The sequence below is a fragment of the Loxodonta africana genome, chromosome 7, assembly GCF_030014295.1.
Source record: "Loxodonta africana isolate mLoxAfr1 chromosome 7, mLoxAfr1.hap2, whole genome shotgun sequence".
NCBI lineage: Eukaryota > Metazoa > Chordata > Mammalia > Proboscidea > Elephantidae > Loxodonta > Loxodonta africana.
In genome coordinates this window covers 8,622,739-8,643,793 of record NC_087348.1, presented here as the reverse complement: position 1 = coordinate 8,643,793, position 21,055 = coordinate 8,622,739, and the positions used below count along the sequence as shown (strand labels likewise).

Here is a 21,055-nt window from a genome sequence, read left to right as displayed (position 1 = left end):
GCATGGGTTCATGGGTTGGGAAATGAGTGGATAAATCAAAATCCCACCTTTTCCCTGCCACCGACTCTGAGGAATAACAAATCCCCACTTTCCACCTTTCTGTTCAGGTCTTACACCAGCTGCCCGCTTAGCACTTCTTCCTCTGACCAGCCACCCTGAGCGAGGTCAGAGCTTACAAGTTAAAAGGACACTGACTTTAGACTGCCAAATTGACCCAAGACTTCAGGTGCCAGCTGCAAGCTTGGGTGTCCCTGGTGTTCCTTTCACTTGTGACTGACTGGCAACAAATTCAAGGTTTTCCCAGTACCCCTTCAGGATGCCAGCGACAAGCTCAAGGGTCCCTTTGGGCCCCCTCCCTTCTGATTTGCTGGCTACGAATTCAGGGTTCCCTATATTTCCTCAGGATGCCAGCCGTAAGCTCAGGAGGTTCCAGCTTCCCCTACTCCTGACCTGCTGGCTACAAATTTGGGGTTCCCTCTACCCCCTTGGAATACCAGTCGTAAGCTCAGGGCTTCCCAGATCCCCTCACTTCTGACCTGCTGGCTACAAATCCAGGGTTCTCCCTACCCCATCAGAATACCAGCTGTAAGCTCCAGGCTTCACAGATCCCCTCACTTCTGACCTCACTGCTGGCTCCCAATACTCACTCTGGTTGAATAACTTTCTAGAATGACTCACAGTTTTATTACAGCAAAAAGAATGAAGAGACACAGAGGGTGAGATCTGGAGCTTCTGTGTCCCAAAAGGGACACCCCACCCTTCCATGTGCATTAGTGTCTTTCACCAACCAGGAAGCCCATGGAGGTTTTAGTGTCCAGAGCTTTTACTGGGGGCTTCATTAGGTAATGCAAACATCAGCCCCGCTCCCCTGAGGTCGGTCGGAATCAGAACATGAGGTGTGGCTCTCCGGCCTGACTACTGTGAAGTTTTCATCATGAGGCAGGCCCCTCTGGCCTGGTCAGACCCCCACCCCAGAGTCACCTCTTGGCATAACCTGTCCAATCTGGAGTCCTTGTGGAGGACACTGAAACCATTAGCAAAATTTCAAGGTTTTAGAGATTGTTTGGGTAAGGTTAAATTCCAAACCCCACAGGGAAGCACTGTAGAGGTTCTTATGGGGTGGATAAAACTTAGATTATTATTTCAGACTTGGCAATTTAAAATTTACTGGGATATTTTATCTTCTGGGCAATTGCCACATTTAACTCTTTACAGTTAACTCAGCATCTTCAAGCGACCCGGAATAGTTCACAGGCACTTATGCTCTAAGCATTTCTGGATTTCAGGAAAAGAGAAGAGAGAGCATGAACTACAGAAAGGCTCAGGAGTTTCCGTGCTGCACCAAATTACCAAGCGGCACAGAACTGGGACTAGAAACTAAAGAGTGGGTAATTGTGTCTTCATGAAACTGTGATTAGACCTTCTTTAACTGATAAATCCTTTCTATTGATGACTCCCAGGAGCTTAGTGAGATTCTGCAGTGCCTCTGGGGTCACTAAATAATGATTACATTCTTCAGCTTAGAATGGTGTATTTATTGACATCTCATTCACTGAAAAAGTGAGCCATATGGTAATTCCCTATTAACCAGCATATTTTATTAGCTAGATCGCCTATTCTGCACCAGTTTATGGCCCTAACATTGGCCTCATGAAAACCCACAGCTATATCATCACAGTATGTGAAATCATACACGTACTGTGGCCTTCAGGTCTTTTTCTGGGATAAATACATTATCTTCATTTAGTCCTCAAAACTTAAAACATTTTTTTTTTAATAATTTTTATTGTGCTTTAAGTGAAAGTTTACAAATCAAGTTAGTCTCTCACATAAAAATTTATATACACCTTGCTACACACTCCCAATTACTCTCCCCCTAATGATACGGCCCACTCCCTCCCTCCACTGTCTCTTTTCATATCCATTTTGCCAGCTTCTAACCCCCTCTACCCTCTCATCTCCCCTCCAGGCAGGAGATACCAGCATAGTCTCAAGTGTCCACCTGATCCAAGAAGCTCGCTCCTCACCAGCATCCCTCTCCAACCCATTGTCCAGTCCAATCCATGTCTGAAGAGTTGGCTTTGGGAATGGTTCCTGTCCTGGGCCAACAGAAGGTCTGGGGGCCATGACCACCGGGGTCCTTCTAGCCTCAGTCAGACCATTAAGTCTGGTCTTTTTATGAGAATTTGGGGTCTGCATCCCCACTGCTCTCGTGCTCCCTCAGGGGTTCTCTGTTGTGTTCCCTGTCAGGGCAGTCATCAGTTGTAGCCGGACACCATCTAGTTCTGGTCTCAGGATGATGTAGTCTCTGGTTCATGTGGCCCTTTCTGTCTCTTAGGCTCCATAATTACATTGTGTCCTTGGTGTTCTTCATTCTCCTTTGCTCCAGGTGGGTTGAGGCTCACTGATGCATCTTAGATGGCCGCTTGCCAGCATTTAAGACCCCAGACACCATTCTCCAAAGTGGGATGCAGAATGTTTTGTTAATAGATTTTATTATGCCAATTGACTTAGATGTCTCCTGAAACCATGGTCCCCAAACCCCTAACCCCTGTTACACTGGCCTTCGAAGCATTCAAAAACTTAAAACATTTTAATTACTGCTTATGAATTCCTGTGTATCCCTCTTAATGTTCTAATTTCCTGTTCCTCTTTGCATAATTCCTCCCAAATCTGTAAGCCATTCTCAGACAATACGGGTTGCAAAAACAACTCTGGGATGACGTGAAAGGGGAAACTCTCGGTACCTTTGCCTCCTTTCCTGATTTTGCACCCCGATTCTAGGTCCTAGGCAGTGTTGCAGTTTTCAGGAATTGTTTCCTTTGCTAAAATCTGTTGCTTTCCAACGCAGATACTATTGGTATGGCTTTGAAAGTTGCCTGCTGCTTTTGCTGTTCCCACAGTTAAATGCCTTTGCCAAAAGAAATACTTCCTCATTTCCTGATTAAATGTTTAGGATTCTGTATAATTTTTAAAATCATACCAAAAACTACAAATATTCTGCACTTTTTATTGCTTTACTTCCAAGTAGCTGAAAATAATTACAGGTTTTGGCACATTCATTTATCCATTCATTCACTCATTCAGTAAATATTTATTGGGTACCTACTATGTGCCAGCCGTTGTTCTAGAACGGGGGAGCCAGCAATGAATAAAACAGTTAAAAATCCCTGCCTTTAAGAAGCTTTGCATTCTAGCAGAGCAGCTGTTCTTCAAATGAGCTTTGCAGACCCTGGGGTCCCTAACACTGTTTCCGGGGGCACATGAGGTCAGTTCTTTTCCTAATAATACTGTGGTGGTGTTTGCCTTTTCCGCTGTGTCGACATTTACACTGAAGTGAAAAGAGCGATGGAGAGTAGAGTCGCTGGCGCCTTAGCCCAACCGCGGCACAGGCCCGGGAATGTAGAGTCATTGCAGTGTTTACCAGCAAACGCTCAAAATGAGAGGGCAAAGCAAGTTTTGCTTAAGAATGTCCTTGAAGAAGCAGTGAAAATTGTTGATTTTATTATATCTCAGCGCTGAGTACATGTCTTTTTAACATTCTGTGTGATGAAATGGGAAATACACATTAAATACTTCCGCTTCATAATGAAGTGCAGAGTTTGTCTTGAGGAAAAGCACTTGCGTGGTTCAGTTGTTAACTAAAACACAGTGAAAACTGGTTGCTGTTGTGTCAGTTCTAACTCATAGCAACCCCGTGTGTGTCAGAGTAGAATTGTGCTGCATATGGTTTTCAATGGCTGATATTTCCAGCAGTGGATCACCAGGCCTTTCTTCTAAGGTGCACCTGGGTGGACTCAAACCATCAACCTTTCAGTTCGCAGCCAAGTACGTTAACCATTTGCACCATCTTTTTCATTATACATCATTTTTACTTGAAGGAAGGACTCACAGACAAACTGGTTATGCAGACTTGGGTATCTGGGAGCTGTTTTCTTGAAAATGAATAAAGGGGGCCTGTCACTTCAAGGAAAACAAGTGGCGGTATTTGTCGCTAATGATAAGTAAAATGAGCTTTCAAGCAAAAATCAGAATTTTGGAAAACTTGGATCTGTCGCTGTCAGCTGAACAGCTTCCCAATTCCTAAAATCTTTTTTGGTGAGATCAGTGATGGTGTTAACAATTGTGACTTTTCATATATTGTGCAATGAAATGTGTCAGCATTTGGCAGATCTGCATAACTCAGTGAACCAATGTTGTCCCATGACCATTGCATGAGGTTATACGATCATGTGGGCAAAAGATCCACTCAATAAGATAGACTAATGGATTAGATTTAATTTTATATTTCAAGTTAATTTAGATTTACAGAAAAGATACAAAAATAGTGCAAAGAGTTCCTGTGTACCCTTCACCCTGCTTCTCCCAATGTTAGCACCTTACTTAATCATGGTACATTTATCAAAACTAAGAAATTATCATTGGTATGTTACTATGATATTAACAAACTGTAGACTTTATTCAGATATACCAGTTTTTCCCCTGATACCTTTTTCTGTTCATTGATTGCATTTTGATATAAAACAGAGTACAAAAACCTCCACTTTGTAACTAACCTTTAAGAAATTACCACTTGTCAAGTTTTGGTATAGTGTCAAGGAAGAATATTCCACAATTACCGAAATGGCTGGTAAAATACTCCTCCTTTTTCCAACCACACCTTTGTGAGTCAGAATTTTTTTCATATACTTCAACCAAAAGAATTTTGCAACAGATTGCATGCAGAAACAGGTATGAGAATCCAGCTGTCTTCTGGTAAGCCAGACATTAAAGAGAATTACAGAAATGTAAAACTATGCCGTTTCCCTCGTACACTGCTCTTGGGAATATAAGTGGTGCAACTACTTTGGAAAACAGTCTGGTAGTTTCTCAAAAGTTTAAACACAGAGTTATCATTTAAAAAAAAAAAACAAACCCAGTGCTGTCGAGTCGATTCCGACTCATAGCGACCCTATAGAACAGAGTAGAACTGCCCCATAGAGTTTCCAAAGAGCGCCTGGTGGATTCTTCGAACTGCTGACCCTTTGCTTAGCAGCTGTAGCACTTAACCACTACGCCACTAGGGTTTCCAGAGTTATCATAAGACCCAGCAATTCTACTTATAGATATCGCCTTGGTTATCTAGTGCTGCTATAACAGAAATACCACAAGTGGACGGCTTTAACAAAGAGAAGTTTGTTTCCTCACAGTTAAGTAGGCTAAAAGTCAAATTCAGGGCGTCAACACCAGGGGAAGGCTTTTTCTTTCTGCCGGCCTTCTTATCGATCTTCCTCCTGACTAGGAGCTTCTCCGTGCAGGGACCCCAGGTCCAAAGGACGTGTATTCTACTCCCAGCACTGCTTTCTTGGTGGTATGAGGTTCCCTTGTCTCTCTGCATGCGTCTCTCTTTTGTAGCTCAAGAGATTGCCTCAAAACACAATCCAATCTTGTAGATTGAGTCCTGCCTCACTAACAGAACTGCCGCGTATCCTCCCTCATTAGCATCATAGAGGCAGGATTTACAGCATATCACACAATACCAGGAATCATGGCCCAAATTGATACACACATTATGGGGGGGGACATAATTCAATCCATGACAGGTATATACCCAAGAGAAATGAAGACATGCCTGCTTAAAACTTCTACACGAATGTACATAGCAGCATTATTCACAATACCCAAAACGTGAAAACAACCCAAATGTTCATAGCTGATGAATGGACATTTAAAGCATAGTGTACATTTGTACAATGAAATACTATTCAGCAATTAATGAAGTACTGCTACCTGCTACAACATGAATGAACCTTGAAAACATGAAGGAAGCTGGTCAATAAGACCAAATAGTTTATGATTCCATTTATATGAAGTATCCAGAATAGACGAATCCATAAAGTCAGAAATGAGATTAGTGATTGCCTCGTGTTGGGAGTGGGGACATTAAGAGGGAGGGGGTGATGTTTAATGGATAAAGAGAAGGCTAGAGTAGCAGGGACAGGGGTCTGGGGACCATGGTTTCAGGGGACATCCAGGTCAATTGGCATAACAGAATGTATTAAGAAGATGTTCTGCATCCGGCTTTGGAGAGGAGCATCTGGGGTCATAAATGCTAGCAACCAGCCATCTAAGTGCATCAATTTGTCCCAATCCACCTGAAGCAAAGGAGAATGGAGAACACTGAAGACACAAGGTAAATATAAGCCCAAGAGACAGAAAGGGCCACATAACCCAGCGAGTACATCTGCCTGAGATCAGAAGAACTAGATGGTACCTGGCTACCACCGATGACTGCCGTGAAAGGGACCACAAGAGAGAATCCCTGATGGAGCAGGAGAACAGTGGGATGCAGACCTCAAATTCTCATAAAAAGACAAGACTTAATGGTCTGACTGAGACTGGAGGGACCTCAGAGGTCATATGCCCCGGACTTTCTCTTAGCCCAAGACTGGAACCGTTCCCGAAGCCAACTCTTCAAACAGGGATTGGACTGGACAGAAAATGATACTGATGAGAAGTGAGGTTCTTGGCTCAAGTAGATACATGAGACTATGTGGGCAGCTCCTGTCTAGAGGCAAGATGAGAAGGCAGAGGAGACAGAAAGTGGTTGAGTGGACACGGGGAGTACAGGGTGGAGAGGAGGAGAGTGCTGTCTCATTAGAGGGAGAACAGCTAGGGTTACATAGCGAGGTGTGTATAAGTTTTTGTATGAAAGACTGACTTAATCTGTAAACTTTCACTTAAAACACAATAATAAAAAAAAAAAAAGAGCTAGGAGGGAAGTGTGTGCTTTGGACCCAGGATCTCTGTGCTGAGAACTCCCTAGACCCAGGAGACAGGCTGTAACACTGAAGACAGCACAAGAGGGCAGTGGCAAGGGACCGACAGGCTAGGCACGCTAACCCACGGAGCAAGAGAGCTGAGCACTTTTGGGCGGAGGCTTTCTGGTGGAATGGGTTGCCTCCAGGCACTTATCAGTGAAACAAAAGAACTTTATAACACTTGCCTAAGCAGGGCAGAGGCCAGGCTGAGAGAGGCGCCTGACTGTGGGCATGGCTGAGGGAGAAGCTTTCCTAATTGAAGAACTGTATCCTGAGTTGTTCCTGTTACTTCCAAGTTGATACTGATCCTGAATTGTAACCTGTTCGTTGTTAGGTGCCATCAAGTTGGTTCTAACTCATAGCGACCCTATCTGCACAGAACGAAACACTGCCTGGTCCCGTGCCATCCTCACAATTGTTGTTATGCTTGAGCCCATTGTTGCAATCACTGTGTCAATCCATCTTTTTTTGAGTGTCTTCCACTTTTTTGCTGACCCTCTACTCCACCAAGCATGATGTCCTTCTCCAGGGACTGGTCCCTCCCGATAACATGTCCAAAGTATGTGAGACGAAGTCTCGCCATTCTCACTTCTAATGCGCATTCTGGCTTACTTCTTCCAAGACGGTAACCTGTTATTTCCCTACTAAACCCCATAATCATGAGTATAATTTGTGAGTTCTGTGTGACCATTGCAATGAAATATGAAATCCAGCAGAGAAGTGGAGAGTGCCATGGGAGGGACAACTGGTGTCAGAATTGGTAAAAAGATTTTGACGGGGGGAGGTATGTCTGACCTCCACCTCTTGGGAATCAGCTTTAGGCTGATGTTGATTTTGATTCTCCTCCCCTCTTGTGAAGTTAGACAAGATCTGATGCCACGCCAGTTTTATAGATCCTGGGATTGAAAAGTTTGAGAATAATTACAATAAAGGAAAAGGGACAATAAACGATAAATAAGAAAATTTTATACTTACGACATTTTCAAGTTATGATGAACCACACTTACAACTGTCCTTTTTTTTTCTTTCTTATTGTTGGTAATATGTATTACCTGCAGTGTTGCAGCTTGCAATTTGCTGATGTTACTCTCATCTGTTCACTCTCAGGTGTTCAGTTCTATGATTTACTGTTCAAAACACTGCCATATAGCATACTGTGGCCTGGTCTACAATGAAGCCAGTGTCAGGAGTTGTCATGGATAGAAAGTTGGACAAACTGCACACCCGCCCAACAGCTATTATGACTCTGACTTCATCGTTACAACACTGATAACCGATTTCATTGTAGACCAGGCCTATGGCGTGATCTTATTCAGTGTTTTGTACCGTAAGAAGCATCAGCTGTTAATTTAAAGGCGAGTTGCTCCGGTTTCTCTAGCTGTAATACCTGTACTGTTACACCCCCAACAATATGTTTAGCAAAAGAAGCCATGCCACTGAAAGTTCTAATCCAAAAAAGAAAGTAAGGAAGGCTGTAGACCTGGATATAAAGATGATCATTAAGGCCTATGGAAAGAAAGTCAGCGAAATGGCGCATGAGGAAGAGCTGTCGGATTCAACCATTTCGGCAATCATTAAGGATAAGAATAGGATTTTGGAGGCAGTTAAAGGATCAATTGACATAAAATCAACAATCTTAACAGAGAAGAGGCAAGGGCCAGTCCACGAGAGGGAGAAGCTGTTGATGATTTGGATAGAAGACCAAATCCAGAAGAGGATTCCTATGAATTTACTGACCATCGAAGCGAAAGCACGTAGCCTTTTTGAAAATCCAAAGGAACAGCAAGGAGACTACCACCTAGTACTTTAATGCCAGCAAGGGCTGGTTTCATCGCTTCAAACATAGATTTAGCTCACGTAAGTATAACTGGAGAACCAGGAAGCACCGATGTTGAAGCTGCTGAAAACTTCAAAGATGAGCTAGATAAGATGAAAGAGGAAGGAGAGAAGTTGTCAAAACATTTTACAGTGAAAGAATTAGCTGGAGTTTTTTCTAAACTAAATCGGGGGTTTCAGTTGCTTGAAAACATGAACCTAAACACTGATCGCTTTGCTAAAAGTTGATAAGCAGATTCAGGAATCAGTGAGATGTTGATGTGAAATATATGAAGAAAAAAGAAAAGAACCCTACAGACAACTTCACTAATTTTCTGACTAGAACATGACATCCCATTCCCAGGGATAATCCAGGTAACCCAGAACCTTCCTCAAGTGGAGTTATTACTACAGCTGACAAAGTGCCAAAGTAATCCAACTCTTCATCATCAAATTTTTATGATTTGTGTATTTTTTTATGTATGTAGCTGTTAAAATATATCTGTAAGTTTATATGTAGTGTTTTCAACCCCCAAAGACAATGATCAGATTTATAAAGATACTGATAATAAAAGGCAACAATAATGGGAAGAAAAAAAGATTTTTGACTTAATGTCAGAACCAACTTACCAGGGAGTGGTCAGAATGGAACCCTATCACAATACCTGTACAGGCATTGCATGAAATTTGATCCATTCTTGAAAGCACGCTGGGTGGCAGAAGCCTGTATTCCATTATTTAAACAGGAAAAGTAGTAATGCATCCTCTGACTTCCAAGAAACCTGAACAAATTTCCTCACACATTACTACAACACTCTATAATAATCTGTATAAAAACCCACCAGGAATTTTTTACTTACTTTTTATTTTAAATTTACTTAAATAAGAAGCATTTAAAATACCAGTGACCTAATTTTTTTATACATTTTTATACATGAATCCTCGTTAATAGGTATTTTTTTGTGTGACAAGTAATGATTCTCTCGTATCGAATGTAAATCATTTTGCTTCTATACTGCCACGAAGATGTGTCATCGTTAGGTCCCATCAAGCTGGTTCTGACTCATAGTGACCTACATACAACAGGACGAGACACAGCCCGGTCCTCTACCATCCTCACAATCTGCTGTGCTTGAGCCCATTTTTGGAGCCACTGTGTCAGTCCATCTCGTTGACGGTCTTTTTTGCTGATCCTCTCCTTTACCAAGCATGATGTCCTTCTCCAGGGACTGGTCCCTCCTGATAACATGTCCAAAGTATGTGAGACAAAGTCTCGCCGTCTTACTTCTAAGGAACATTCTGGCTGTACTTCTTCCAAAGCAGATTTATTTGTTCTTCTGGCGGTCCATGGTATATTTAACATCTTTCACCAACAACATAATTCAAAGCTGTCAATTCTTCTGTCTTCCTTAATTGTCCAGCTTTCACTTGCATATGAGGCAATTGAAAATATCGTGGCTTGGGTCAGGTGCACCTCAGTCCTCAAAGTGATATCCTTGCTTTTTAACACTTTGAAGAGGTCTTTTGTAGCAGATTTGCCCAATGCAATACATCATTTGATTTTTTGACTGCTGTTTCCATGGGCATCGATTGTGGATCCAAGTAAAATTAAATCCTTGACAACTTCAATATTTCATGAAGATATACTGTTATGTAAGTAAATTATAGGTGAAAGATACTAAAGATGATTTTTTTAAAATTAATTTTTATTAAGCTTCAAGTGAATATTTACCATTCCAATCAGTCTGTCACATGTAGGTTTACATACATCTTACTCCCTTCTCCCTCTTGCTCTCCCCCTACTGAGTCAGCCCTTTCAGTCTCTCGTTTTGTGCCAATTTTGCCATCTTCCCTCTCTATCTTCCCATCCCCCCTCCAGTCAAGAGTTGCCAACACACTCTCCAGTGTCCACCTAATTTAATTGGCTCACTCTTCATCAGCATCTCTCTCCCCGCCCCCCCCCGCTGACCAGTCCTTTTCATGCCTGATGAGTTGTCTTCGGGGATGGTTCCTGTCCTGTGCCATCAGAAGTTCTGGGGAGCATTGTCTCTGGGATTCCTCTAGTCGCTTTCGTATCATTAGGTATGGTCTTTTTATGAGAATTTGGGGTCTGTATCCCATTGGCCTCCTGCTCCCTCAGGAGTTGTCTGTTGTGCTCCCTAGCAGGGCAGACATCGATTGTGGCCGGGCACCAACTAGTTCTTCTGGTCTCAGGATAATGTAGGTCTCTGGTTCATGTGGCCCTTTCTGTCTCTTGGGTTCTTAGTTGTCGTGTGGCCTTGGTGTTCTTCCTTTGCCTTTGCTCCAGGTGGGTTGAGACCAATTGATGTATCTTAGATGGCCACTTGTTGGCATTTAGGACCCCAGGCGCCACAATTCAAAGTGGGATGCAGAATGTTTTCATAGTAGAATTATTTTGCCCGTTGACTTAGAAGTCTCCTCAAACCATGTTCCCCAGATCCCAGCCCCTGCTCCGCTGACCTTTGAAGCTTTCATTTTATCCCGGAAACCTCTTTGCTTTTAGTCCAGTCCAATTAGGCTGACCTTCCTTGTATTGTGTGTTGTCTTTCCCTTCACCCAAAGCAGTTCTTATCTACTGATTGATCAATAAAAAATAAAGATGATTTTTAAATTGGACCCAAGTTGGTAGTGCCCCCAAGCACCTAGAAGAAGCAAGTACTGGGATTTAAATGAAGGGACTTATAGGTAGGGAAGATGAGAACAGTAACAGTGCCATGCTTTAAAAGTGCCAGAACTACGTCTGGGGTCTTAAATGATAACAAGCGGCCATCTAAGATGCATCAATTGGTCTCAACCCACCTGGATCAAAGGAGAATGAAGAACACCAAGGTCACATGACAACTAAGAGCCCAAGAGACAGAAAGGGCCACATGAACCAGAGACCTACATCATCCTGAGACCAGAAGAACTAGTTGGTGCCCGGCCACAATCGATGACTGCCCTGACAGGGAACACAATAGAGAACCCCTGAGGGAGCAGGAGATCAGTGGGATGCAGACCCCAAGGTCTCATAAAAAGACCAGACTTAATGGTCTGACTGAGACTAGAGGAATCCCGGTGGTCATGCTCCCCAAACCTTCTGTTGGCACAGGACAGGAACCATCCCCGAAGACAACTCATCAGACATGAAAGGGACTGGACAGTGGGTAGGAGAGAGATGCTGATGAAGAGTGAGCTAATTATATCAGGTGGACACTTGAGACTGTGTTGGCATCTCCTGTCTGGAGGGGGGATGGGAGGATAGAGAGAGTTGGAAGCTGGCAAAATTGTCACGAAAGGAGAGACTGGAAGGGCTGATTCATTAGGGGGAGAGCAAGTGGGAGTATGGAGTAAGATGTATATAAACTTATATGTGACAGACTGACGTGATTTGTAAGCGTTCACTTGAAGCTCAATAAAAGTTAAAAAAAAAAAAAGTGCCAGAACTAGATGTGATCCTATGACTTCACTGTGCTCCCTATCTGTCACCCGGAGTTGTTCTGAAAGACTTGATTCAGATACTGAATTTGTGGCCAAAAACTTTATAGGTATTTGTAGTGTATATTTGGATGGTGAGAATTCAGCTAATGCAGCCTGCTATTGGGATGAGTGTGATAAGACAGAGGAGATGGAAAGTGCCACAAGAATGGGGCCTGTGGTCAGAGGTGGCCTCCTTGAGTAGATAACATTTATGCAGAGACTTTGAAGGAAGTGAGAAGTGAACCCTGAATGTGACTGGAAGAAGAACATTCCAGTCAGAGGGAAAGGCCAGTGCAAGTCCTTAAGGCAGGAAAAAGCGCCTGACAAATATGGAGAATGCGGGGAAGGAGGAGGCCAGTGAGGTTGGAGAGGAGTGAGAGTGGTAGGAGATGAGGTCAAAGAGAGTGGAGGAGCGGTGCAGATAATTGTGAGCGTCTGTCTTTCGTTCCGTGTGAATTGGAGGGTTTTGAGCAGAGAAGTGATAGGATTATTCCAGCTTTTCTGTTGAGAAGAGACTTTAGGTAAGAAAGAGAAGAAGCAAAAAGACCAGGTAATAGACTACAGCAGTGATCCAGGCAAGAGATAAAGGATGCCAGCAGTCAAGATCTTAAGTGGCCATATCTTAAAGGTAGAAAAAAAAAATTTTTTTTTTTTTTAAGGTAGAGCCAACAAGATTTCCTGAAGGTTCAGTGCAGGGTGTGAAAAAAAGAGGACTAAGGATGGCACTAAAGTTTTGGCTTGAAACTGAGGTGGGGAAGACTGTGGATAAAACATATTTAAAGGAAAAGATGAAAAATTTAGTTTATCATATTATGTTTGAGATGCCTATCAAGAATCCAAGTGGAGATGTTGATTAGACCATTGAATATTCGTTTCCTAGTGCTGCTGTAACAGAAATACCACAAATAGATAGTTTTAACAAACAAAAGTTTATCCTCTCACAGTCTGTGAACCTAGAAGTCCAAATTCAGGGTACCAGCTCCAGGGGAAGGCCTTCTCTCTCTCTTGCTCTCTGTCTCGACTCTGGGGGGAAGGTTCTTCTCATCAATCTTCCCCTGTTCTAGGAGAGGGACCTCGGGTCCAAAGGAAATGCTATTCTCCTGGCCCTTGTTTCTTGGTGGTATGAGGTCCCTATGTCTCTCTGCTAGCTTCTCTCTTTTATATCTCAAAAGAGATTGGGTTAATACACAACCTAATCTTGTAGATTGAGTTCTGCCTCATTAACATGACTGCCACTAATCCCACCTCATTAACATCACAGAGGTAGGATTTACAACACATAGGAAAATTATATCGGATGACAAAGTGGTGGACATCACACAATACTGGGAATCATGGCCTAGCCAAGTTGATATATGTTTTGGGGGACACAATTCAATCCATAAACAAATATCTAATCATGTAGGGTTCAGGAAAGAAGTCTGGGGTAGAGATATAATTTGGGGAATCAGCAACATATTTAAGACCCTGAGATTGGATAAGATAACCAGGAGTGGAGTGAGTGTACACAGAGGACAGAGTAGGTCTAATGATGGGGCCCCGGGCACTCCAACATTAGGAAGTCAGGCAGAAGAGGAGGAACCTGAAAAGGAGACCTACAAAAGAGCAGGTAAAGGAGTAAGGAAACCCAAAAGAGTATGGTGTTCTGGGAACCAAGTGTAAAGGAAGTGTTGTCAGGAGTGGAAAATGGTTAGCTCTGTTAAAAGCTGCAGATAGATCAAGGAAGGTGAGAACTGATCGCCAGATTAATCAAGGTAGAGGTTATTTGAGACCTTGTCAGTGGCAATTCTGGTGGTATGTTGCAGCTCATTGGAATGTACTTTGGAGAAAAGGACCTGAAGACAGCAAGAACAGACTGTTCTTTTGAGGAGTTTGCTGTAATGGAAGCAAGAGATGGGTGGTAGCCGGAAGGGCATGTGGAGACTAGAGGTGTCTGTTTAAGATGAGAGAAATAGCAGTATGCTAGCCGATGAGAATGGTCCAGTACAGAGAGGAAAGTGGATCAGGTAGGAGAGGCAAGAACGGCTAAAACGGGGTCCTTGAGGTGAGAAGGGGGCAGATCTAGTGCCCAAGTGGAGCTGCTGACTTTGGATCGGAGCAGGAGAGTTCATCTGTGGAGCAGGAGGCGGGAGGATCTGTGAGAACACGTGCTGGTGATTAGGTGAATGTGGTGGGAGGTGTGGGAGCTCTCTTACTGCTTCAGTTTTCTCAGTGAAGTCGGAGTCAAGGTTATCATCTTGGCGTGATGGGAGGGGTAAGCAGGTGTGGAGGTCTGAAGAGAAAGGAGATCTGAAGTGGTCATCTAGGAGGTGGGGAAGTGAAAGGACCTGGGAAAGTGTTTGATTGCTGGGCACCATTACAGACCCACTTAGGATTTGGATGAGACCAGTTAGCGTGATTATATGTTTCCCTCTGGGTGTGTTCAGTTGGCGTGCTCGCATTTAAACAGGGTTGTAATTTACCAAATGATTAGGGCAAAGCAAGAGGGACAAAGGAGTTAAGGGAGTGTACAAGGCTGTGTTTATGATTGACTATGGCATTTAACCCTTTAAAAGATGATTCTTTTTTCCTTTTTTTTTTTTTTTGGTGATGCTACATTATTTCACTAATGGAATGGATGCTGAGTCATTGTTTTTGGTAGTTTTTTATCATTTGAAAAATGGGGCGCCAGATGCACGCAGTCCATATCAGTCCCATGTTCCATGAAGTGCATCACAAATGCGGTACATATCCGTCCCATGGCCCAGGAAGCACGTCACAAACTGTTTTCAGGGAGGCAAGCACTTTATAAAAAATGTCAGGGAGATGACTAACGCAGGCGGGCCCCATCGGTCCCATGTTCCATGAAGCACATCACTCACGCAGTATATATCAGTCCCATGGCCCAGGAAGTGCATCTCAAACAGTTTTGACCCCCAAAATAACTCATATACTTGAATATTTCTGAATGCTGGTAACCGTACCTTCCCAGTAACACAAAGGAAATAGTAAACATACTTACAAGCCTTATCTCACTGTACAGAAGCCAAAAGACAAAAGTTTCACACAGTCATTCCTCTGGGAAGCATCCCCTCATAGGAATGGCTCTCAACACTCAAATGTGGTGCAGACCAGCTTCCTTGATTTTTAGGCAGTTGCACCAGTATCTGCCACGATGCTAGACCGTAGTAAAGTAGCTCAAATGCCTGCCAATAAACCTCTAGGGGTAGAAAATATAGCTGGGACGTATATTTGCCATCGCCTGTTAAAGGATTAAGCTGGTTAAGGAGGAAAGAAGGAGCCCTGGTGGCACAGTGGTTAAGCACTTGGCTGCTAACTGAAAGGCTGGCAGTTGGTACCTACCAACTGCAGTATAGGGGAAAGACGTGGCAGTCTGCTTCCTTAAAGGCTTACAGCCTTGGAAACCCTACGGGCGGATCTACTCTGTCCTACAGGGTCACTAGGAGCCCTGGTGGCACAGTGGTTAAGTGTTCAGCTGCTAACCGCAAAGTCAGCAGTTTGAATCCACCAGCCACTCCTTGGAAACTGGGGGGCCGCTCTACTCTGTCTGATAGGGTGTCTGTGAGTTGGAATCGGCTTGACGGCAGTGGTTTTGCTTTTGGAAGGAGGAAAGAGGAAAATGGGCATGAGGAACAGGAAAAAGATGGGAGTATCAGTAGATCAGAGGTCCTGGTGGGGATGAAGGATTGTTATTGTTGACAAACTAGAAGAGTGGGCTGGAGAGATAGGAGCTGGTGGCCAGTGAGATGCGTGAGATGGAGGTTAGATATTGGCTGTCATTGGTAACGGAAGGTCCAGAGTATGATGATGTAAGTGAGTTGCTGAGATAAGCGTGAGGACAGGATCACTGGAAGAGAGGAATTAAATTATGGAATTCAGAGGCCAGGATGTTGGAAGGAGCATATACAGAAATCATGGAGAGTTCTAACTGAGATAGTGGTGGGGAGAGGGCAGTGAGTCAGAAGCTAAAATCAAGAAATGAGTGGGTGTGACTGGCAGTTGTAGATGACAGCAACAACACGGGATAGAGGGTAATATAAGCTGGTGACATCAATTCCAAATGGGGAGTTTTTCAGGGAGGTAGAAAGGAAAATGTTCTGGGTAGAAAGGAAAATGTTCTAGAGCCAGTGATGAGCAAGAAGGATGCCTGCCTGGTATATGTGGGTTTGGGGAGAAAAGCAGCCACCTTTGAGAAGGTGGCACAGTAAGTGATTTACCCAAGAAAAAGCAAAACATGTCCACACAAAACCTTGTACAAGAATGTTCATAGGAGCTTTAGTAATCATAGCCAAAAACCAGAAACAACCCAAATGGGAATGTCCAGCAACAGGAGAAGGGATAAACAAGTTGTGATATATTCATAGACTCAATTCTACTCAGCAATAAAAAAGAATGAATTACTGAGATACACAACATCTGAAACCTCAAAAATATGTTGGGCAAAAGAAACCAGACCAAAATAGTCCATACTGTGTGATTTATATGGAATTTTAGGGCACGTGTGACTGATCTATGGTGACAGAAATCAGAACAGTGCCTGCCTCTGGGAGGTGGTGCAGGATGGACTGGAGGATCGCGAGGGATCTTGCTGGAGGGGTAGAAATGTTCTATATCTTAATAAAGATGTGGGTTACATGAAGCCAACTCTTCAGACAAAGATTGGACTATAAAACATAAATGAGACTCATGAAGAGTGTGCTTCTTTTTTTTTTTTTTTAATTTTTATTAAGCTTCAAGTGAACATTTACCATTCCAATCAGTCTGTCACATGTAGGTTTACATACATCTTACTCCCTTCTCCCACTTGCTCTCCCCCTATTGAGTCAGCCCTTACAGTCTCTCGTTTCGTGCCAATTTTACCTTCTTCCATCTCTCTCTATCTTCCCATCCCCCCTCCAGTCAAGAGTTGCCAACACACTCTCCCGTGTCCACCTGATTTAATTAGCTCGCTCTTCATCAGTATCTCTCTCCCCCCCACTGACCAGTCCTTTTCATGCCTGATGATTTGTCTTCGGGGTTGGTTCCTGTCCTGTGCCATCAGAAGTTCTGGGGAGCATTGTCTCTGGGATTCCTCTAGTCGCAATCATACCATTAGGTGTGGTCTTTTAATGAGAATTTGGGGTCTGTATCCCATTGGTCTCCTGCTCCCTCAGGAGTTGTCTCTTGTGCTCCCTGACAGGGCAGACATCGATAAGAGTGTGCTTCTTAGTTCAAGTAGATGCACGAGACTAAAGAGGCAGCTCCTGTCTGGAGGCGGGATGAAAAGGCAGAAAGGGATAGGAGCTGGATGAATGGACACAGAAAACCCGGGGTGGAAAGGGGAAGTGTGCTGTCATAGGGATTACAACTAGGGTCACCGAACAATATGTGTATAAGTTTCTGTATGAGAAATTAACTTGAGTTGTAAACCTTCACCTAAAGCACAGTTTAAAACAAAAAGCACGTGGGTTACATGGGCATGTGCACTTATCAGCTCATCACCCTGCACACTTAAGATCTGGATCCTTCACTGTATTTTAAGTTAAACCTCAATTTTCCCAAAAAAGTAATTTATACAAATTACTGGCACACCTCCGGCCCTCCTGATGTTCTCTTTGTACACAAGGGGAATAGTTTAGCCCAACTTTATTATTTTTAGAACAAAATTTAATCAACTGTGATTTCTTCTATAGAAAATAACCTATCACTTACCATTTTGTGAGTTTAATGATACAACCTGGGGTTTTTGGTAGCAAGTGTTATCATTCCTGCTTGACCAAAGCAGTCTTTGACCCTACTTTCTTCCCTGTTTCTCCTACTCCCATCCCATACCACTAACAACACACATTGTCCTCCTTTCAACCCCAACTCTCACCTACATAGATATGCCACCTAAGGTATAACCGTGCCCTCAGAGCACACATGCATGCAAACCGTTGTCATCAACCAGTGGCCTTCCACATCCCTTTTAATTTCTAACCACAGATATCCATTATACAGCTTTCTATGCCATTCTTGGAAACCCTGGTGGCGTAGTGGTTAAGTGCTACGGCTGCTAACCAAAGGGTCGGCAGTTCAAATCTGTCAGGCGCTCCTTGGAAACTCTGTGGGGCAGTTCTACTCTGGCCTATAGGGTCGCCATGAGTCGGAATCGACTCGGCGGCACTGGGTATGCCATTCTTGCCTGAGACATCAAGCACGTATGTTTCAGGGTCGGGGAGAGAGTAGATGAATGGGTATTTGTAGAGTGAAGATTTGGACGTTGCCCTAGATCCAGAAGAGCTGCGTATGAGCTTTGACTCAGCCGTTTGACCACGTTACTTAAGCTCTCTGAGAACACGGTCATTGGGAGAATTAAGTGCAACGAATGGTATCAGCCATTCTCAAAGTTTTTGTTCCCAGGCCCCCTTTATATTCTTAACTGTGGACCCCAAAGAGCTTTTGTTTATATGGATTATATCTAGTGGTAGTTATATCAGAAATTACAACTGAGACATTTTTGAAATGTTTATTCCTTCGTTTTTTAAATTGTAATAATGAACTTATATATTAATAAAATAATACATTTTCACGAAAAAATAACCAAATTTTACACACACACAAATTTAACGAGAAAAGTGGCACCATTTTACATTTTTGTAAATCTCTTTAATATCCGACTTAATCGAAGGCAGCTGGATTCTCTTGTCTGCTTCTGCATTCCGTCTGTTGTAATATCACACGTCATGTAGCCTCTGGAAAACTCCACTGTGCTGTCCTGAGAGATTGAGAGTGAACAAGGCAAATATTGTCTCAGCGTAGTTACGAAAATAGTTTTAACCTGCAGACCCGTAAAAGAGCCACTGCCTTATTTAACTGGAGGGATACACCCCCTGATCTAATTTTGGCCTCGGTGAGTGACTAAGGCATTTTAGAGAACAGGATTCTGTCCTAGGGGTCAGCATCACCACAAAGAACCATTTCAGCAGAAACATTTCCCAATCAGCAGTTTTGGTAAAAGAAAGATAAAAGATGAGCAGTTCAAGAATATTAAACTATTATAAATAATTCTTCAATGAGCAAAGCTCTTTGTTATTTAAAAAAAAAAAAAAAATCCAAACCCACTGCCATCAAGTCAATTCTGACTCATAGTGGCCCTATAGGACAGAGCAGGACTACCCCATAGAATTTCCAAAGCTGTGATCTTTTCGGAAGTAGATTGTCATGTCTTTCTCCCGTGGAGCAGCTGGTGGGTTCAAACTGCTGATCTCTCAGTTAGCAGCTGAGCGCTTTAACCACTGCATCACCAGGGCTCCTTCTTTGTTTGTAGAGTTTTTTTTTTTAATTTTTCTTGTTAAAATTATTTCCTTATAACTCACTTCCTTGGATGATGACATGTCAGTGCAGAGATTTTTATATTGCCGGGCTGCTTTCTGAAAGAGTCAACCCTGACTTACTTTGCCTCCAACACTGAGTGAGTTTACAGGTTTCGCCAAACACTTAACAACTTGAATGTCATCACTTTTTTTATTATTGTTACTAATTTTTTAACTGGCTGTGTGGTCTTTAGGCACACTTGTCCAACAACATGTATTTACCATCTAAGATGTATCAGGATTCATATTGTACAAGACATATCTCTGTCTCACGGAGCCCAAAGTTAAGTGAGATAAGTGCTGGCAGTAAGAGGGGTGTCTAACCCAGTGTTTGGCTGGAAGAGGAGGGGCTAAAAGGGAAGGTTCCTGTGGAAAAAAATTACATCTAAAGTGATAGCTGAAAGACAAGGTGGTTAGCTGTAGATAGAAGGAACAGAGAACATGTAAGAAGAGGCAAAAAGTATATGAGAAGTCCCCCAAACAAGACCATACAACTAATGTATCAGCTAGAGGGGAAGAAGGAAGGCTGAGGTGAGCGTGGGGAGATCAGACCACACCTTGGGGTGCTGGCTGCCTGCCTTCCCCAGGAGTATTGTGAGAACTCAGATGCAGTAACAAGTCATTTTTATGATAGCCCTTTATGAATCACACAGCATAATACGTACATATAAAATCATACCTGTGGTGGTGGTTAGGTTCTAATAAGTACAAGAAAGATGAAATATTTGGTCTGGTAAGAATTTTGGTAGAGCTTAGAAGTTGTTCGCAAACATTTCCTTTGGTCTGATTTCTGGTGATACAGCATGGACATCATTTTTTCTCGGTTTCAGGGTTCAAAAAGAATTCTCCGCTCCAACGAGATCATCCTTCCAACTAGTGGACTGGTGGAAACAGAGCTCCAGCTAACCTTCTCCCTTCAGGTAAGAATCTACTAGATAGATCTTTGGTCACATATCCCATCTAGTCCCCAAAAAGTCCTGTCATTTGAAAACTGCTTTAATCCAAGAGCAGCCATAGCCCAATTTGGGCAGAAATGGACTATTAAAATCACGTAGAGACTTTATGGCTAGCGTGGAGGACCAAAGCAATCACTTAGCCAGCTGAGTATGGGTGCTGAGACTCAGGTAGGCTGCTGAAAAATATACCATGTTTCATTCGTCTTTCCTGTTTCCCTAGATAACCATGTTAGTCACTGGCTGTGCCCCACCCATCCTACCATGCTCAGCCCCTTCATCCCTCAATGATCCACACCACACACCCCAGCGGAGTGCACCCTCTTCAGTCTCATTTTCTGCTTGTGTTGTAATTTCCATCCATCCCCTTCTCCATGTCTCTCCTGGTGTGTGTGTCTCACATCATAATTCCAGCAGCCCAAGCTGAAGCCCCTGGATAAAACACTTGATCAGATGGTAAGCAAAGAGGCAGTGTCCTGAACACGTGTGGACCACAGAGCTGTAGAAAGGAAGCCAGCCACCGAGCCGAGTCAGACCCTCAGGCAGCAGCCTGCCTGTTTCACACCCTGATTGACCCTCCTTCACAGACGGGAGAAATTAAAGCCCAGAAAGATTGTGTCCCCTCCAGCAGGACCAGAACCCACAAAGGATCCGATTGTGTGTTAACATGCTT

General features: G+C 43.2%; 1 protein-coding gene across 2 annotated transcripts in view; it reads left to right on the top strand.

Moving 5' to 3' along the window:
- PACS1 (phosphofurin acidic cluster sorting protein 1) overlaps positions 1-21,055 on the top strand; it is a 174,216-nt gene that overhangs the window by 120,408 nt on the left and 32,753 nt on the right. For both annotated transcript variants that reach the window (XM_064287758.1, XM_003419575.4), the window contains exon 3: positions 20,260-20,349. In XM_064287758.1, the coding sequence (XP_064143828.1) occupies positions 20,260-20,349 (90 nt within the window). The remainder of the gene's footprint in view (positions 1-20,259; positions 20,350-21,055) is intronic.